The sequence below is a fragment of the Tachyglossus aculeatus genome, chromosome 6 (assembly GCF_015852505.1).
Source record: "Tachyglossus aculeatus isolate mTacAcu1 chromosome 6, mTacAcu1.pri, whole genome shotgun sequence".
NCBI lineage: Eukaryota > Metazoa > Chordata > Mammalia > Monotremata > Tachyglossidae > Tachyglossus > Tachyglossus aculeatus.
This window is the reverse complement of record NC_052071.1, coordinates 58,085,535-58,106,504: the sequence shown is the minus strand read 5'-3', so window position 1 is coordinate 58,106,504 and position 20,970 is coordinate 58,085,535. Positions and strand designations below refer to the sequence as shown.

The 20,970-nt window shown below is 45.0% G+C and overlaps 1 protein-coding gene across 5 annotated transcripts in view; it reads left to right on the top strand.

The window, feature by feature from the left end:
- Positions 1–20,970, top strand: part of DACH2 (dachshund family transcription factor 2) — a 471,250-nt gene that overhangs the window by 388,035 nt on the left and 62,245 nt on the right. For all 5 annotated transcript variants that reach the window (XM_038747659.1, XM_038747658.1, XM_038747657.1 and 2 more), the window contains one exon: positions 1,484–1,567. In XM_038747659.1, the coding sequence (XP_038603587.1) occupies positions 1,484–1,567 (84 nt within the window). The remainder of the gene's footprint in view (positions 1–1,483; positions 1,568–20,970) is intronic.

Genomic DNA, 20,970 nt, shown 5'->3' with positions numbered 1-20,970 from the left:
TTTTTAGGTTCTTCCTGTTTATCAAAATGCTGTGCTAAGAAAACTAGTTGATCAATCCGTCAGTAGTGTTTGTTGAGCACTTTGTGCAGAGCACTGTATTGAGTGTTTGGGAGTGTACAATAGAGTTAATATCCCTGCCCTCAAGAAGCTTATATTTAGGTGAGAAGACAGGGAGATTTATAGATGACAGATTTATAAGCTAAAATAAATGATTGTTCAGTCAGTCAGTGGTACTGATTGAGTGCTTACTGTGTGCAGACCACTGTTCTGAGGTCTTGGGAGAATAGAATACAATACCTTAGAGGTTTTTTAATGGTTTTCTCTAAGCGCTTACTATGTGCCAGGCACTTTACTAAGTGATAGAGTTGATACAAGCCAATCATGTTGGACACAATCCATGTCCCACATGGGACTCACGGCATCATTCCCCATTTTACAAACGAGGTAACTGAGGCACAGGTAAATTAAATGACTTGCCTAAGGTCACACAGCAGGGAAGTGGCAGACCAAGGTTTAGAACTTAAGTTCTTCAGAGCTCCGGACCCATGTTCTATCCACTAGGCCACACCACTTCTAGAGCTGGTAATCACAATCCCTGCCCACAAGCAGCTTACAGACTAAAGAATCAGTTCTGACAATTTCTGACCTTCATAGCTCTCCCAATCTAAAAAATAGGCTCTTGCCCCTACTTTACTGATATGGAGCATGAAGCGTAGAGAGGTGAACTGACTTGCCCAAGGTCGTATGGCCTGTTAGAGGGAGAGCTGGGGCCTTTGACTCCCATTTCCTCTTTCCACTCCGCCTCACCTCATTACCTCCCAGCCAATGTCGTTAGTTTTCCTGAAAACCACCCGGTGCCCATCCACCAGTGAATGCATGAATGAATAAATGAATGCTTTCAAGTTTGGTGAAATTGAACAGGGGAGCATAGACTGTCTCAGTGGGCATGAAGTAAAACTCCCAAAATCACCTGCTTCCTGATGGGGAGAATGAATCATAATAATACTAATGATGGTGTTTATTAACTATGTGCCAAGCACTGTTCTAAGAGCTGAGGCAGATAAAAGGCAATCAGGTTGTCCCACGTGGGGCTCACAGTCTTAATTCCCATTTTAAAGATGAGGGAACTGAAACACAGAGAGGTTGCTTGCCCAAGGTCACACAGCTGGCAAATGGAGGAGTCAGGGTGAGAACCCATGACCTCTGACTCCCAAGCCTGTGTTCTTTCCATTAAGCCACGCTGCTTTTCTGAAAGAAGTGTGTCGGGCCGTTGAATAATTACCACTGTGGCATTTGCTAGATGCTTAATCTGGACCAAACAGTGTACTCAGCCTTGGAGTAAATACAAGTTAATCAGGTGACACAGGATCCCTGTCCCACTTGGGGTTCACAGTCTAAGCAAGATTCCATCTCCTTTATTTTTTGAGTGGTTCCTCAAACACAGGATCACACAACTCACTCCCTCTCTCTCTCTCTTCCATAGCTCTGCTGTCCAATCCCAGAGAAGGAGAGCTTCCTGACCAGGATTCTGCTGGACCCAATCTAAAAAAACTCCAGAAGGATAAAGGTAAAACCATATTTTGCTCCAGAGGACAACTCTGGAAAAAGGGTGGCACTGGCATTGCGTTTTGGGAAATGGTTTCTGTAGAACCGGAAGAGTTTTTGCCGCCTGATTTTCCAGGTGTGATTTTTCAGGTCTCCTATTTGGTGCATTTTTAACTCAGGGTTCTGTTTGGGTATTAGATAATATTCTTCCATCAGTATGTGGCCGACGGGATATCTGTGCAACTAGAATGTGAGTTAACCTTCCGTCAGCAATGGAATGTGAGGAGAATGAGTCCCCCAGTGCTTCCCTGGTCATATTGAAACCTTGTGTGCACGTCATGGAGGTGATAGGTTGTATTTAAACTGGGTCGTATGTGGAGGGCCAAGCAGTAGAACCAACCGCGGTGGAGGCTGTCAGGGTAGAAAGCTCCAGTGGCCAAAAGACAGGTTCACTCTCGTACTCTTTAGGATCCGGAATGCACTGGATTCACATGGAAGGGTAACTAATCAATAAATCGAGTTTTTAAATGGAGGATCGCTGGATGGGATCACCAGCTGGATCTGTGTCCCCAGAGGAAGGATTTGATCATGTGCTTTGTACTGCTGTGTGTGACTCTACCCTGTGGAAATTGCACCTGAGTGTGGCAAAAACCAGTTTCAAAGCCAGTCCCTGTTTCCATGTGGGAATCTGGTCAGGGAAGAGGGAAGGACGGTACAAACTATCAGCATATGGACATTATCATTATTATTATGAGTGTACTTAATGCTTACAATATAGCAAGCACTGTGCTAAACTTCGGGGTAGATACAGTACAGTCAGGTCAGACACATTCCTAGTCCACATGGGACTTGCAGAATAGAGTATCTAATCCTTATTTTTACAGATGAGGAAACTGACAAATGGAGAAATAAAGTGGTTGGCCCAAGTACACTCAGCAGGCAAGTGGCCAAGGCAGGATTAGAACCCAGGTCTCCCGACTCCCTCCCTGAACTCAATCATGCTGGATGGGGTTAATAGAAGACTTAGGCTTCACCTCATCTGGTTTTTGAGGATGGCTGGGCTATTAACCCCAGACCAAGGAATAAAATCACGCATATTTTTCAGAAATGTTTCAAATACTTTTAAAGCAGCTTGGTACAGGGGATAGAGCACCCGTCTGGGAGTCAGAAGGTCCTGGGTTCTAATCTTGCCTCTGCCACTTGTCTGCTGTGTGACCTTGGGCAAATCACTTCACTTCTCTGTACCTCAGTTACCTCATTTCATTCATTCAATCACATTGAGCGCTTACTGTGTGCAGAGCACTGTACTAAGCCCTTGGGAAGTGCAAGTTGGCAACATGTAGAGACGGTCGCTACCCAAGAACAGGCTCACAGTCTAGAAAGGGGAGACAGACAACAAAACAAAATGTAGACAGGTGTCAAAATCGTCAGAACAAATAGAATTATAGCTATCATTTGTAAAATGGGGATTGAAACTGTGAACCCCCATTTGGGACAGAGACTGTGTCCAACCCAACTTGCTTTTATCCACTCCAGCGCTTAGTAGAATGCCTGGCATGCAGTAAGAGCTTAACAAATGCCACAGTTATTATTATTATTATTATTATTATTATTAAGAAGCTAAAGGGAGGCAAGCAACTTGTTAGCATTTTAACAGAAGCTCTTCCTACCCCAATCCCGGCTTTGGGAGAAGATGGGAAGGGACCAGACTCAGCCAAAGGGTTAAAGGGAAAGATCTGGTTTTGTCCAGACGGAATTGGTTCCCAATTACCGAGCCGAGAATTTGAGTCGAGGTTGGGGATAATGTATGATTTTAATTTCACTGATGCATGCTTGGTTTCCCTGCCACATGTTTAGTCTTTTCTTCAGCCCACTGGGGCTCTGAGATGCAAATGATTGATTTACAAAGAGGTGTCTGTCACATCAGACGGGGGATAGGGATGGTATATTAAACTCCCCAGACTTCTTCCAGCCAAGGCACTGGGAGGGAATGACCTATGCCCACACGGGGAATGAAATTCTAGTTAAAGATCGAAGCTTCATCCGCATCCGACAGGCAATTCGTCCCTCAACCTCTCTGCGGCGTGTCACAGGTGCTGGCAGTTCAGACCGGGAGCAAAGTAGATTTCCTGTCGAAGTTTCGGGTCTCCCACATGATTCTGCCGGAAAGGGGGACTCTGAAAGTTGCAGTAGCATTAGGCTTAGCGAGGAGACTGAGAAACCACAGTTCATGCTGGGAATATTGGGAAGAGTTGCCTGGAATGCTGGTTTGGCTGTAGGAAGGCAGATTTCTAAAAAGTGTCCTGAGACATTTGCTAGCATCTCACACCGTCCCTACCCACAGCCAACTAGAAACCATTTGTATGTCTCAATTTACCTGATGATGGTGATAATAATAATAATAATAATAATAATAATAATAATAATAATGGTATTTGTTGAGTGCTTACTAAGTGCAAAGCACTGTTCTAAGCACTGGGGAGGCTACAAGGTAATCAGGTTGTCCCACGGGGGGGCTTCACAGTTTTAATCCCCATTTTACAGATGAGGGAACTGAGGCACAGAGAAGTTAAGTGACTTGCCCAAAGTCACGCAGCTGACAGTTGGCGGAGTGGGAATTTGAACCCATGACCTCTGACTCCAAAGCCCATGCTCTTTCCACTGAGCCACACTTCTTCTCATGGATGAGGTGGAGTCCCCCATCTCGAATGACCGGAGAGCCTTTGTCCAGATGTACCAAAATGTCGTTGTGGGCAGGAAATGTGCCTGTTATATTGTTGATAATAAAAATAAAAATAATAATAATAATAATAATAATAATAATAATTATAATAATAACAATACCTGTTAATTGCTTACTATGTACCAAGCTTTGTTCCAAGTGCTGGGTAGATACAGGTTAATCAGTCCCTGTCCCACATGGGGCTCATACTCTTAATCTCCATGTTACAGATGAGGGAACTGAGGCCCAGAGAAGTGAAGTGACTTGCCCAAGGTCACACAGCAGACAAGTGGTGGATCTGGGAGTAGAACCCAAGTCCTCCTGACTCCCAGGCCTGGGCTCTATTCATTCATTCATTCAATCATATTTATTGAGCGCTAAATGTGTGCAGAGCACTGTACTAAGCGCTTGGGAAGTACAAGTTGGCAACATATAGAGACGGTCCCTACCCAACAGTGGGCTCACAGTCTAGAAGGGGGAGACAGACAACAAAACAAAACATGTGGACAGGTGTCAAGTCATAGGAACCGTCTCTATATGTTGCCAACTTGTACTTTCCAAGCGCTTAGTACAGTGCTCTGCACACAGTAAGCACTCAATAAGTACGATTGAATGAATGAATGAATGAATGAATGAATGAATTAGAACAAATAGAAATAAAACTAGATGCACATCATTAACAAAATAAATTGAATAGCAAATATGTACAATTAAAATAGAGTAATAAATCTGTACTAACATATATATGGGTGCTGTTGGGAGGGGAAGGAGGTAGGGTGGGGGGGATGGGGAGGAGGAGAGGGAGAAGGCTGTTTCCCAATATTGTTATAATTTACCCTCCCCAACGCTTAGTACAGTGTCTGCAAACAATAAATAGGAATGACTGACTGGCTGACTAGGTGAAGGAGTTGATTCTAGTGCTGGTGGTTTACCCAGTGCCACTCTCATGCTCTCATCATGCCCTGTGGTGTTCCTGCAGGATTTAGAGAGCAGCGAGTGACTAGGTGGGAGGGGATTGCAAATTGGGCCAAACTGTCCAATTGAAGCCCCTGCTTTTCCAACTATGCCCCTTTCCAGTTTCTTCTTCCTCCTAGCTGTAATGATAATAATAATAATAATGTTGTCATTTGTTAAGCGCTTACTATGTGCAAAGCACTGTTCTAAGTGCTGGGGGGGATACAAAGTGATCAGGTTGTCCCATGTGGGGTTCACAGTCTTAATCCCCATTTTACAGATGAGGTAACTGAGGCTCAGAGAAGTTAAATGATCTCATCCTATCCCGTCTGGACTACTGCATCAGCCTTCTCTCTGATCTCCCATCCTCGTGTCTCTCTCCACTTCAATCCATACTTCATGCTGCTGCCTGGATTATCTTTGTCCAGAAACGCTCTGGGCATATTACACCCCTCCTCAAAAATCTCCAGTGGCTACCAATCAATCTGCGCATCAGGCAGAAACTCCTCACCCTGGGCTTCAAGGCTGTCCATCACCTCGCCCGCTCCTACCTCACCTCCCTTCTCTCCTTCTACAGCCCAGTCCGCACCCTCCTCTCCTCCACTGCTGATCTCCTCCCCGTACCTCACTCTCTCCTGTCCCGCCATTGACCCCCGGCCCACGTCATCCCCCGGGCCTGGAATGCCCTCCCTCTGCCCATCCGCCAAGCTAGCTCTCTTCCTCCCTTCAAGGCCCTGCTGAGAGCTCACCTCCTCCAGGAGGCCTTCCCAGACTGAGCCCCTTCCTTCCTCTCCCCCTTGTCCCCCTCTCCATCCCCCCATCTTACCTCCCTTCCTTCCCCACAGCACCTGTATATATGTATATATGTTTGTACATGTTTTTTTATTCTATTTATTTATTTATTTAATATATTTGTACATATCTATTCTATTTTATTTTGTTAGTATGTTTGGTTTTGTTCTCTGTCTCCCCCTTTTAGACTGTGAGCCCACTGTTGGGTAGGGACTGTCTCTATATGTTGCCAATTTGTACTTCCCAAGCGCTTAGTACAGTGCTCTGCACATAGTAAGCGCTCAATAAATACGATTGATGATGATGATGATGATGACTTGCCCAAGGTCACACAGCAGACATGTGGCAGAGCCAGGATTCGAACCCATGACCTCTGACTCCAAAGCCCGTGCTCTTTCCACTGAGCCACGCTGCTTCTCCTGTAAAGTATTCTGGTATCAGCCCTCCCTTGTTTTAAGCTCCTTGAGGGCAGGGACTGTGTGTTTCAATTCTGTTCCCCAATTAAGCCCTCATTTCTTCTTCTCCCTTTCCCGTCACCCTTGCACTTGGATTTGCACTTTAATAACAATGATGGCATTTACTAAGCGCTCGCTATGAGCAAAGCACTGTTCTAAGCGCTGGGGTGGTTACAAGGTGATCAGATTGTCCCACGGGGGTTCTCACAGTCTTAATCCCCATTTTACAGATGAGGTCACTGAGGCCCAGAGAAGTTAAGTGCCTTGCCCAAAGTCACACAGCTGACAAGTGGCAGAGCTGGGAATTGAACCCATGACCTCCAACTCCAAAGCCCGGGCTCTTTCCACTGAGCCATGCTGCTCCTCTTCACTTTACTCACCACTCCCTCAACCCCACAACACTTCTTTGAATCTCCGTAATTTTTAAAAATTTATATTCAGGTCTGTCTCTCCCTCTATAATAATAATAATAATGATGGCATTTATTAAGTGCTTACTATGTGCAGACCACTGTTCTAAGCGCTGGAGAGGTTACAAGATGATCAGGTTGTCCCACGGGTGGGCTCACAGTCTTCATCCCCATTTTACAGATGAGGGAACTGAGGCCCAGAGGAGTCAAGTAACTTGCCCAAAGTCACACAGCTAACTGGCGGTGCCGGGATTTGAACCCATGACCTCTGACTCCAAAGCCCATGCTCTTTCCCACTGAGCCACGCTGCTCCTCTAGACTGTAAGTTCACTGTGGGCCAGGAACACGTCTACTAACTCATTTATAGTATACTCTCCCAGGTGCTTAGTGCAGTGCTCTGCGCACAGTAAAGCGCTCAGTAAATTTGATCGATTGATTCCATTGCGCTCTCCCAATAACTCTATACAGTGCTCTATGCGCAGAAGACCGTCCAATATATAGCCCTGATTAATCGATTGAAGTCAACCAAGGACGCTCAGGCCAGAAGGGAAAGGTCGAGGATGGTAATGGAAAAGACTCAGACCGCACTGGCGTTACTATATAAAAATTTGGTGTAAATGGAATTTCCCACCCTAGTCTTTCCAGTAACACTCACTTTATTAAGACGCAATGCGTTTTCCTCAGCCACGCTTTTTAGCTATTAAAAGGGAATAGAGTTAAAGTAAGAATATCAACATTTATTAAGTGTGACAAGTAAGCAGTTTATACGACTGTGGCAAACATATGTTTTCACATCTGTTTTGAGTAATATCATCATGATTTTAAAAATGATTTATAGCTCTGTAAGCCGTAAATTGCCAGCTTTGCTGTTACATGGAAATTTTTCAAAAATGAATAAATCAGGGGAACCACACTTGAAGCAAATGCCCCACATCATACAACAGCTTGCTGCCCTTTGTAAGGCATTAGAGGCAGTGTGGTCTAGTGGATAGAGCACGGGGTTGGGAGTTAGAAGGACCTGGGTTCTAATCCTGGCTCAGCCACTTGTCTGCTGTGTGATTGAACGTCACATTTCTGTGCCTCAGTAACCTCATCTGTAAAATGGGGATTAAGACTATGGGATAGGGATTGTATCCAACCCAATTACCTTATACATACCCCAGCTCTTAGTGCAGTGCCTGGCACATAGGAGCAGCATGGGCTAATAATGATAATAATGATGATGACATTTATTAAGCACTTACTATGTGCAAAGCACTGTTCTAAGCACTGGGGAGGTTACAAGGTGATCAGGTTGTCCCGCGTGGGGCTCACAGTCTTAATCCCCATTTTATAGATAAGGTAACTGAGGCACAGAGAAGTTAAGTGACTTGCCCAAAGTCACACAGCTGACAATTGGAGGAGCCAGGATTTGAATAAATAATAAATAATAATGATAATGGAATTTGTTAAGTTCTTACTATGTGCGAAGCCCTGTTCTAAGCGCTGGGGAGATACAAGGTGATCAGGTTGTCCCTCGTGGGGCTCACAGTCTTAATCCCCATTTTACAGATGAGGTGACTGAGGCACAGAGAAGTGAAGTGACTCGTCCAAAGTCACAAAGCTGACAATTGGCAGAGTTGGGATTTGAACCCATGACCTCTGACTCCCAAGCCCATGCTCTTCCTACTGAGACATGCTGCTTATGTGATCAGGTTGTCCCACATGGAGCTCACAGTCTTAATCCCCATTTTCCAGATGAGGTAACTGAGGCACAGAGAAGGTAAGTGGCTTTCCCAAGTTTACACAGCTGACAAGTGGATGAGCCAGGAATCAAACCCATGACCTCTGATTCCCAAGCCCACGCTTTTTACACTGAGCCACGCTACTGTATTAAGCGCTTGGGAAGTACAAATCGGCAACATATACAGACGGTCCCTACCCAACAATGGGCTCACAGTCTAGAGGACATGGGTTCTAATCGCGGCTCCACTGCTTGTCTGCTGTTTGACCTCGAGGAAGTCACTTCACTTCTTTGTGCCTCAGATATCTCATCTGTAAAATGGGGATGAAGTCTATGAGTCCCATGTGGGACAGGGGCTGTGTCCAACCTGACTTGCTTGTATCCACCCAGCGCTTGGTACAGTGTCTAGCACATAGTAAGTGCTTAACAAATACCACGATTATTATTAGTAACAAATTTCACGATTATTATTATCATTACTATTATTATGATTATTCTCAGGGCAGCCACCTCCAAATCTGCTCCAGTTTACGGTTCCGATCATAACCTCTGTTCCACTGGCCAAGAGGAAAAGGACATTTCAGACTGTTTTTCCCCACAGGGGTCAGCTGAAACAGAGCAATGTGACTATTCAGCTCCATTTTACAGAGCGGCATACCAAGGCCGGCGAAAGTATTCTGCATTTTTTGGCAGTGCTCGCCGAAGCCCAGAGGAGGAACTCTGTCTTTTCTGAATTTGGGTCGCTTCTCAAATCCTGGAAGCCCGCAAAATCTTCTGAACCTGCTTCTTTTTTTTTAATGGTATTTGTTAAACGCTAATTATGTGCTGGGGTAAATACAAGCTAATCAAGGTGGATCCAATCCATGACCCACACGGGGCTCATAATCTTAATCCCCAGTTTCCAGATGAGGTAACTGAGGCACAGAGAAGCAAAGTGACTTGTCCAAGGTCATACAGCAGACAAGTGGCAGAACAGGATTAGAACCCAGGTCTTTCTCCCAGGCCCATGCTCTATCCACTAGACTAGGCTGCTTCTAGTTCTAATTATTAGAGAACATGCTCTGTTTTTGCCGCCTTTCTTCACTCCAGCGTTTCATTGTCAGATAAATGAGATTCTTCCTCTGGGATTAATCACTGACATGGGAGAATTAGATTGTTTACAGAGGGGAAGGGAAGATGGATAAACTAGGTGCCTGACACTTAAAACAGCAACAGGCAAATGGGATGAGGGGAGAGATCCCCCTGAGACAGAACTTTTCAAATAATAAAATTTAGAGCCGCCAGCCAGTCAGTCAGTCATTATTTACCATGTGCAGAGAACTGTACTAAGTGCTTGGGACAGTACAATTTTACAATATAACTGACACATCCCTACCCACAGAGAGCTTACAGTTTAGAGGGACTGTAAGCTCCTGATGGACTACGCAGAGAATATGCCAGAGCGGAGGATTCTGTAATAATAATGACAATAATAATGATATATATTTGTTGAGATCTTACTATGTGCCAAGCTCTGTACCAAGCAGTGGGGTTTATGCAAGGTATTCAGGTTGGGCACAGCCTCTTTCCCAAATGGGGCTCACATCCTAGTTAGGAGAATAGGTATTGAATCCCCATTTTCCAGATGAGGAAGCTGAGGCACAGAGAGGTTAAGAACTTCCCCGAGGTCACACAGCAGAGCGGGAATTACAACCCAGGGCCTCTGAGTCCCGGGCCCGGGATCTTTCCCTTAGGCAACGCTGTTTCAAGATTTGCCAGGCATCTGTTTGAGGTGAACCTTGAGGCGGAGGTTCACATTTGGGCATGATCGCTTTCCACCTAGTCATTGAGTCAGTCAATCGTATTTATTGAGCAGTCACTGAGTGCAGAGCACTGTTCTAAGGGCTTGAAAGAATACAATGCAGTGGGAATAGCAGGCATGTTCCCTGCCTGTAAACTCTTCCTCTTATCTATACATTTGATGATGACGATGATGATGGCATTTATTAAGCGCTTACTATGTGCAAAGCACTGTTCTAAGCGCTGGGGAGGTTACAAGGTGATCAGGTTGTCCCACAGGGGACTCACAGTCTTAATCCCCATTTTACAGATGAGGTACCGAGGCACAGAGAAGTGAAGTGACTTGTCCAAAGTCACACAGCTGACAATCGGCGGAGCCGGGGTTTGAACCCATGACCTCTGACTCCAAAGCCCGTGCTCTTTCCACTGAGCCATGCTGCTGTTTGTTGTGGACAAGGAATGTGTTGGTATATTGTTATATTGTACTCAATCAATCATATTAATTGAGCGCTTACTGTATGCAGAGCACTGTACTAAGCGCTTGGGAAGTACAAGTTGGCAACATATAGAGACGGTCCCTACCCAACAGTGGGCTCACAGTCTAGAAGGGGACTGTGCCCCCCAAGCACTAATAATAATAATAATAATAATGGCATTTGTTAAGCGCTTACTATGTGCAAAGCACTGTTCTAAGCCCTGGGGGGTATACAAGGTGATCAGGTTGTCCCATGTGGGGCTCGCAGTCTTCATCCCCATTTTACAGATGAGGTAACTGAGGCTCCGAGAAGTTAAGTGACTTGACCAAGGTCACACAGCAGGCATATGGTGGAGCCGGGATTCGAACTAGAAGTACTCCCCCAAGCACTTAGTGTAGTGTTCTTCACACGGTAAATACTCACTAATTACGGTTGAATGAATAGAAGGCTTACAGTTTAGAGGGGGAGACAGACATTAATATAAATTAATATATTACAGATACGCACATAAGTGCCGTGGGGGCGGTGAATAAAAGGAGCAAGTCGGGGGCACAGAAGGGAGTGGGAGAAAAGGAAATGAGGGCTTAGTCAGGGAAGGCCTCTTGGCTTCAGTGAGGCTTAGAGTGGGGGGGGGGAGGAGTAATTGTCTGATGTGAGAAGGGATGATGAAGAAGGGATTGATGATGAAGGGAGGGCAGGCCAGAGGCAGGGCATGGGATATGGGTGGGCAGCGAGACAGACAAGATCGAGGTACACTTGGAAGACACCTCATTTGTGGAGCTAACATTCCCAGGGAGAAAAGGGACACAAGCTCTTTCTGGATTTTGGCAGGGTTTGCGTTGGGAATGCTGAGCTCTTGGCCCTGTGAATGTTTGTGGCAGAGACAATAGATGATGATAATGATGATGGTATTTGTTCAGTGCTTACTATGTGCAAAGCACTGTTCTAAGCGCTGGGGAGGTTACAAGGTGATCAGGTTGTCCCACGGGGGGCTCACAGTCTTAATCTCCATTTTACAGATGAGGGAACTGAGGCCCAGAGAAGTGAAGTGACTTGCCCAAAGGCACACAGTTGACAGTTGGCGGAGCCGGGATTTGAACCCATAACCTCTGACTCCAAAGCCCAGGCTCTTTCCACTGAGCCACGCTGCTTCTCTGTGGCTATTCTTTAAATAGAGAGATTTGATTTAAAATCTGCTGAAACCATGCCATCTTTTAAGCACAACCATATATACTCAGGCTTATCCTCCATTTATTTCCTTCCCTACTCAGTGTACTTTTGGTTCTTCAATATAATAATAATAATGATGGTATTTGTTAAGCTCTTACTAGAAGCAGCGTGGCTCAGTGGAAAAGAGCACGGGCACGGGCTTTGGAGTCAGAGGTCATGGGTTCAAAACCCGGCTCTGCCAATTGTCAGCTGTGTGACTTTGGGCAAGTCACTTAACTTCTCTGGGCCTCAGTGACCTCATCTGTAATATGGGGATTAAGACTGTGAGCCCCACGTGGGACAACCTGATCACCTTGTAACCTCCCCAGCGCTTAGAACAGTGCTTTGCACATAGTAAGTGCTTAATAAATGCCATTATTATTATTATTATTATGTGCTAGGCACTGTACTAGAAGAGTACACTAGAGAAGCAGCATGGCTCAGTGGAAAGAGCATGGGCTTGGGAGTCAGAGGTCATGGGTTCAAATCCCGGCTCCACCACTTTTCAGCTGAGTGACTTTGGGCAAGTCACTTAAATTCTTTGTTCATTCAATCGTATTTATTGAGTGCTTACTGTGTGCAGAGCACTGTCCTAAGCACTTGGGAAGTACAAGTTGGCAACATATAGAGACGGTCCCTACCCAACAGTGGGCTCACAGTCTAGAAGGGGGAGATGCCTTAGTTCCCTCATCTGTAAAATGGGGATGAAGACTGTGAGCCCCACGTGGGACAACCTGATCACCTTCTATCCTCCCCAGTGCTTTGCACATAGTAAGTGCTTAACAAATGCCATCATCATCATCATTATTATTATTATTACTAAGCTCTGGTGTAGATGCAAGCAAATCAGGTTGGACACAGTCCCTGTCCCACATAGTGCTCATAGTCTCAATACACACGCAGGTTGTGTCTTCCTGCCCCCTCTATTAGACTGTAAACTCCTTGAGGACAAGGACCATATCTTTTAGTTTCATTGTACTCTCCGAAGGGCCTAGCATAGTGCCCTGCACGCAGTATGTATTCCATTCAGTGCTCTGTACCTAGTAGGTGCTCAGCTCTCAGGTGCTTAGTGAAACGCTCCATTCCTACGAGGAAGCCAGAATAGTGGTCTGCCCACTGGAGTTGCTTAGTACAGCATCCTACACTTACCGATGTCCCGAACAATACTTTAGAAGCAGTAGGTGCCAGGTACAGTGCTCTGCACTCAGTAGGCATTTAATAATCAAACAGAACAGTGCCCCAGCACTTAGAACAGTGCTTTGCACATAGTAAGTGCTTAATAAATGCCATTTAAAAATGGTATTTATTGAACACTTACTGTGGGCAGAGCACTGTAGTAAGCACTTGCAGGAGTACAAAATAGCAGAATTGGTAGACATTAATTCATTCAATCATATTTATTGAGCACTTACTGTGTGCAGAGCACTGTACTAAGCGCTTGGGAAGTACAAGTTGGCAACATATAGGGACGGTCCCTACTCAACAACGGGCTCACAGTCTAGAAGACGTGTTCCCTGGCCACAGGGAGCTTACAATCTAGAGGGGGAGATGGACATAATAATAAGAAAAAAAAATTATGGATATGTAGCTAAGTGCCGTGGGGCTGAAAGTGGGGTGAGAGTCCAATGCAACACAGAGAAGCAGCGTGGTTTAGTGGATAGAGCACAGGCCTGGGAGTGAGAAGGTCAAGGGTTCTAATCCTGCCTCCGCCACTTATCTGCTGTGTGACTTGGGGCAAGTCAGTTATCTTCTCTGTGTCTCACAAGATGAGCAAGCCCTGGAAGCTCATGAGTAGTTGGGAGAAAAATGATCCAAGCAGTGGAGGAAAGTATGGACTAGAGAGAGGAAAGGCAGAAAGGTCAGAGTTGAGGTTGATGCAGTAATCAAGGTGGGATATAGTAAGTTCTTGGGGCAGCAGAGTAGCATTTGAGATGGAGAGGAAAGGTCAGATTTGAGCAACGCTGTCAAGGTAAAACCAGCAGGATTTAGTGACTGGGTGATGTTGGGTTTGTGGGTTGAGTGAGAGAGAAGAGTCAAAGATAATGCCGAGGTTACAGGCTTGTGAGTTAGGGAGGGTGGTTGTGTTGTCTACAGTGTTGGGAAGGATGGGGAAGGACAGAGTTTGGGTGGGAAGATGAGGGCTTCTGTTTTGGATATGTTTGAGGTGTCTGCAAGACATCCAGGTAGAGGTGCCCTGAAGGAAGGAGGAAGTGTGGAAATGTGAGGTCGCAGAGAAAGAGAGAGGTAGATTTAGGGAATCATCCATATAGAGATGGTAGTTGAAGCCACGGGAGTGAATGAGTTCTCTAAGGGAGTGAGTGTAGATGGAGAATAGGAGAGAACCCAGAATTGAACCTGGAGGGAGGAGATAGAAGAGGACCTTGAGAAAGAGACTGAGAAGGAGCTGCCAGAGAACTAGGAGGAGAACCAGGAGAGGTCAGTGTCCATGAAGCTGAGGTTAGATAAGGTTTCCAGAAGAAGGGATGTGATCCATGGTGTTGAAGGCATCAGAGAGGTTGAGTAGGATTAGAATGGAGTAGAGGCCTTTGGATATATTAAGAAGGTGATCATTGGTAACCTTTGAGAGGACAGTTTCAGGGAGCAAAAGGGGCAGAAGCAAGATTGGAGGAGGTCAAGGAGAGAATTGGAGAAGAGGTAGTGGAGACATTGAGTGTAGACAATACACTCAAAGAGTTTGGAGAGGAGTGGCAGAGGGAGATGGGGCGATAACTGGAATGAGCCATGGGATCAAGAGACTTTTTTTCTAGGTTAAGGAATATATGAGCATGTTTGAAAGGAATGGGGATGAAGCAGTTGGAGAGCAAACAGTTGAAGATTGCGGTCATTGATGATTCTCTGCAAGGGTGACCTGGCTGCTGGCCCAAAGGCGTCCCCCTGTTGGATAAACTCTGACAGGGCCAGTTTTTTCCTATTATTTGTAGGAAGTTAAACATTTCTGACACATGGATTCCATAACCAAGGATCCATCCTGTATCCTAATTGTCCATTGCTTTGCAGGACTGTCTCCAACTGGGTGCATCTAAATCTTCCAGAGCCATCAATTTCCAAAAAGGCTCTAATGGCTACCTCAAAGCCGTTACCATTCCTAATGGAAGACGTGTACTGCGACAATTTCCTTTACACCTTCTTTCTTTTACACTTATGACAGATGGCCAGATGTCCTTCCCAGAAGGGTCAATTTGCCTCTAGCAAACGAACACTTTGCCGCCAAGAGGAGATAGATTTTCTTTACTGTCCCTTAGCATTGGTCCATTAATAACACGTTATCCCAAAGGAGCTACCTGACCAGGCTGATGAGTGACAGGCCCGGGTCCAGGAATTGGGCCATCACTAATGATTCCCACCTTTCAGGCCTGATGACCTGGAGGTAGTTCACTGCAAGTTGTTACCTGTGGATGAGAGGAGTGTTCAGACAGATTTTTCATGAGTCCCATCGAACTAATCCAGAGCGTCCCCTCTTTCCAAACCACATGGTGGCTAGGACTGGTTTTCACTCAGAACTGACAAAAACTCGAAGCAGCATGGCCTAGTAGATAGAATACAGGCCTGGGAATCCTATTCCATATGTCTGTTGTGTGACCTTGGCCAAGTCACTTCACTTCTTTGGACCTTAGTTACCTCATCTGTAAAGTAGCGGTTAAGTCTTTGAGCCTCATGTAGGACTGGGACGGTGTCCATCCTGATTAACTTGTATCTACCCAGTGCTTAGAACAGTGCTTGGCACATAGTAAGCACTTAACAAGTACTATTATTATTATTATTATTATTAATGAGTTTATAGTCTAGAGTGGAGACAGGCATTAATATAAATAAATTACAGATATATGCACAAGTGCTGCGGATTTATTGTAGTGTCTGCTTCCCCTGTCCGACTATAAGGTCCTTGAGGCCAGGAATCTTGTCGTCAATGCCATATTGTACTCTCCCAAGCACTTAGTACAGTGCTTTGCACACAGTAAGTGCTCAGTAGGATTGAATGAATGAATGCATCTATTTTATTCATTGAGCGCTTTCTGTGTGTGGAACATTGTAGTAAGTGGTTGTGGAAATACGAGACAACAGCGTTGGTAGAAATGTTCCCTGCCCACAATGACCTGCATCTTGATCTCATCTGTCTCACTGTCTACCCCTCGCCCCCCTCTCTCTGTCCCAGAACTCTCTAATAATATAAATGATGGCATTTATTAAGCACTTACTATGTGCAAAGCACTGTTCTAAGCACTGGGGAGGCTACAAGGTGATCAGGTTGTCCCACAGGGGGCTCACAGTCAATACCCATTTTACAGATGAGGGACCTGAGGCACAGAGAAGTGAAGTGACTTGCCCAAAGTCACACAGCTGACAATTGGCCAAGCCGGGATTTGAACCCATGACCTCTGACTCCAAAGCCCGTGCTCTTTCCACTCTACCCCTTCATATCCTACGGACCACTATTCTCCTCACTTGCAAAGCCTTTTTAGAATCAGATCTCCTCCAAGAGGCCTTCTCTGATTAAGCCCTAGCTTCCCCTACTTCCTTTTCCTTCTGGCCTCGAACCTGCATCCTTTAAACACTTGGTTTTCCCCACCCTCAGCCCCAGAACAATTGTGTCCATATCCACAATTCATTTCCACTTCTGTCTCCCCCTCTAGGCTGTAAGTTCCTGGTGTGCGGGGGAAGCAGCATGGCTTAGTGGAAAGAGCCCGCGCTTGGGAGTCAGAGGTCATGGGTTCTAATCCTGACTCTGCCACTTGTCAGCTGTGTGACTTTGGGCAAGTCACTTAACTTCTCTGTGCCTCAGTTACCTCATTAAGACTGTTAGTCCCATGTCGGACATCTTGATTACCTTGTATCTACCCCAGTGCTTAGAATAGTGCTTGGCACATAATAAGCGCTTAACGAATACCATCATCATTATTATTATTACTCTCTCAAGTGCTTAGTACAGTGCTTTGCACATAGCAGGCATGCAATACATAATGGTTGATTCATTGGTATTAATTCTATTTCATCATTCGCAGGTCTTCCTACAGTGGGTGCTCCACCAGCACTATTGGTAGATAGATGGATTGATTGATCGATTGAGGGACAATGATTAGGGTCCCAGAGAAAAAACCTACAAGGCCCTAACTGCTGAATATTTTGAGAAATCTCATAGATCTGGCTGAGGATCCAGGCAGAGGAGGGGAGACACAAGTGAGGACTTTTGACATTGTTATCACGTAGCCTGGACGTTGCAGATCGAAAGGGATTTAGATGGAAGGGAAAGATACTGGATTTTTTTTTTGGTTCTTTTTCTAAAGGTCTTTGTGTCAGTGCACTGGTTTTGAAGTAAAAACCAGAAAACCAAACGCCCCAGGATCATCTTCTTGACATGCTCAGCAGCAAATAAGTATTGAAAGGAGAGGGGAATGCATCAACTAAGCGTGGACTGGACATTTTAATAAAACTCTCCACCAGGATCTCAAATAAAGGACTGGAATTGACATCCTGAAAGAACTGGGATCTACCAAAGAGGGAGAGAGTCCAGCAGGTAGTTTGGATGGAAAATTAGGGTTCAGTTAGGATCTATTAGTTCCTCAATCAATCAGTTTTATTGATTTCCATGCATGCTTTATATGTGGAGAGTTGTATTGACTACTTGGGAGAGGACAATATAATTAATACACCTGATCCTTGCCCTCAAGGAGTTTACAGTCTAGCAGGGAAGACGGATACTAAAATAAATTACAGAGAGAGTATAAGCAGATGAGTGAGAGTTTAAGTTAAAGAGTAATTAAAATAAGTCCACTCTAAGAGGGCTATGGGAGATTATGAATACCTAAATGCTAATAATAATTGTGGTGTTTGTTAAGCCCTTGTTACGTTAAGCCCTGTACTAAGTGCTGTGGTTTATACAAGAGAAGCAGGTGCCTCAGGGTTACTGAAGTGACAAATGGGGGGATGGAAGCTCGAGGGGAACAGAAGAAAATCTTAGAAGGTCCTCCAGGGAGAGGTTTTACTGAGGTGGAGTCTGGGAGAGGCAGAGATTCTCTTTGCTGAACATTAGCTAAGTGCCACCCCCTGAACTAAATCAATCCAAAAAAATCAAACTCTAGTTTATTAATCAATCAATCTATCAATCGTATTTATGGAGTGCTTACTGTGTGCAGAGCACTGTACTAAGCGCTTGGGAAGTACAAGTTGGCAACATATAGAGACAGTCCCTACCCAACAGTGGGCTCACAGTCTAGAAGGGGGAGACAGAGAACAAAACCAACCATATTAACAAAATAAAATGAATAGAATAGATATGTACAAGTAAAATAAATAAATAAATAGAGTAATAAATATGTACAAACATATATAATAATAATAATAATAGTAATAAGGGCATTTATTAAGCACTTACTATGTGCAATGCACTGTTCTAAGCGCTGTGGAGGTTACAAGGTGATCAGGTTGTCCCACGGGGCTCACAATCTTCATCCCCATTTGACAGATGAGGTAACTGAGGCTCAGAGAAGTGAAGTGACTTGCCCAAAGTCACACAGCTGACAATTGGCGGAGCTGGGATTTGAACCCATGACCTCTGACTCCAAAGCCCGGACTCTTTCCACTGAGCCACGCTGCTTCCCTGTATGTATATATGTATATATACAGGTACATATATACATATATTAAGCCTCTACTGAGTGTGAATCATTGCACTAAATGTCCAGGAGACTACAGCAAAAGCAAGATGTGTATTCCCTGCCTTCAGAGAGCTTACAGTCTAATGAGGGAGTCATATGGCTTACTCATGATAGGAGCAACAGGGGGATATAACAGGAAGCAGAACAAATATGTCAGGATGAAATGGCTGATTAAATCAAATACATAAATCAAATCTACCAAGATGGGTGACTCCTGAGAACAGGAATACAATTCCTAATGGCCAAGGACAGCTCTGGGGGTGAGACCGGGAAGGCTTCCTGGAGGAAGTAAGATTTTTGGACCACTTTGAAGGTGGGGAGAGAAGTGAGGTGTTGCACTTGGGAAGGGAGGGCACTCCAGGCCAGAGGAACAGAGTGAATGAGGGATTGGTGGTGGGAGAGCCGAGCAGATGGGCTGGGGAAGTAAGGCTCTGGTTGGTTTCCTACCCAGGTCTTACATTCTAACAGGATTATATTAGAATGAGGCTTTGGGGAAGAAAAGGAAGATATTTGGGAGCATATTAGCTCCTCCTGAATAGAGACATATAAATTAGGTCAGGCAAAGATGGGAAACAAGCTGAGTGAAAAGAACACGAACTTGGGAGTGAGAGGAACTGGGTTCTGATCCCAACTGTTTTTTTTTCTCCTTTTTTTTTGGCCTCTTGCCTGTTGTATGGCCTTGGGCAAGTCACTAACTTTTCTGTACCTCAGTTCTCTTTTCTGGAAAATGGGGACTTAACTCCAATCATTCCTGCTCCTTGGACTGTGAGTCCGTTTAGGTTAGAGACTATGTCTGTTATGATTGTCTTGCATCTACCCCAGTGCTACTCTCCCAAGCACGTACGTAGCACAGTGCTCTGCACATAGTAAGCCCTTAATAAATACCACAATTGTTATGATTATTCTGGATGAATCCAGAAGGTGTAAAAGTAGGTGATTTACCTTCATTCAATCAATCAGTGGTATTCACTGAGAGCTAACTGTGTTCGGGACACTGTACTAAGCGATTGAGAGATTACCTTACATGGAGTCGGTAGACACATTCCCTGCCCACAAGGAACTCATTTGATTGGAGTGAGGTAAACCTGGGCTATCATAATACAGAAAGCAAGGAAACAGTGGGGCAGATCACTAAGGGAGATGAGTCAAGGTCACCATGGTGGGGTAGAACCAGAAGGCTCAGAAAGTTTAGAAAATATAAACTGAGATAAAATGGAAGCTAGGTTCTTTCCTTTATCAGATCTATTGGCCCAGAAGTGTTCTGAGATTCGAGAATAGGGTAGACAGTGGAGATTGCCTGGGTTAAGTGAGAGTGAAAATCTAATCAGAACCCTAATGTCGTAGAGGCTCAGGGCCCTAAACCAGGTGGAGAAAGTGGTTGAGCCCCTCTTTGCCCGATTGATCAAAGTGACTCGGCATTCAGATTAGGGACTGATCGGGAATTAGCTCCCAGACTATCTCCAGGAGATTTGTGGAGTGGATTAAGAGGGATTGCCTAGTAAAGCAATAAAAGTGTTCACTAGGACAGATGGCCTCCTTGATTTAATCTGACAAACTGGGAAGAATTAGTCAGGGGTCTAAAGGAGGAAGCAGTCGCAAGATAGTAGTAGTCGAGGTTCTGAAGGAGGAGAGACAAGAGCAAAGTAAAACTCTAGGACCAGCAGTTTGAGCCTTAAGACACTTGTTCTCTGTGTTTCAATTGGGAAGCAGCAGGGTCTAGTGGAAAGAGCATGGGCCTGAGAGTCAGAGGACCTGGGTTCTAATCCTGACTTTGCTAAATGCTTACAGTGTGACTTTGAGAAAGTCACTTTACTTCTCTGTGCCTCAGCTCTGTTGTTTTTCCTCCTACTTGGACTGTGAACTCCTTGCGGGACAGGGACTGAGTCCAGCCTAATTTTCTTGTATCTACCCCAGCTCTTAGAAGAGTGTTTGACACATAGTAAGGACTTAGCAAATACCATTAAAAAAGACTTAATAATAATAATGATGGCATTTGTTAAGTGCTTACTATGTGCCAAGCACTGTTCTAAGTGCTGGGGGGGGGGGGGGTAATCAGGTTGTCCCATGTGGGGCTCACAGTCTTCATCTCCATTTTACAGATGAGGTAACTGAGGCATAGAGAAGTCAAGTGACTTGCCCAAAGTCACACAGCTGACAAGTGGCGGAGTCAGAATTAGAACCTACGACCTCTGAGTCCCAAGCCTGTTCTCTTTCCACTGAGCCATGTTCCTT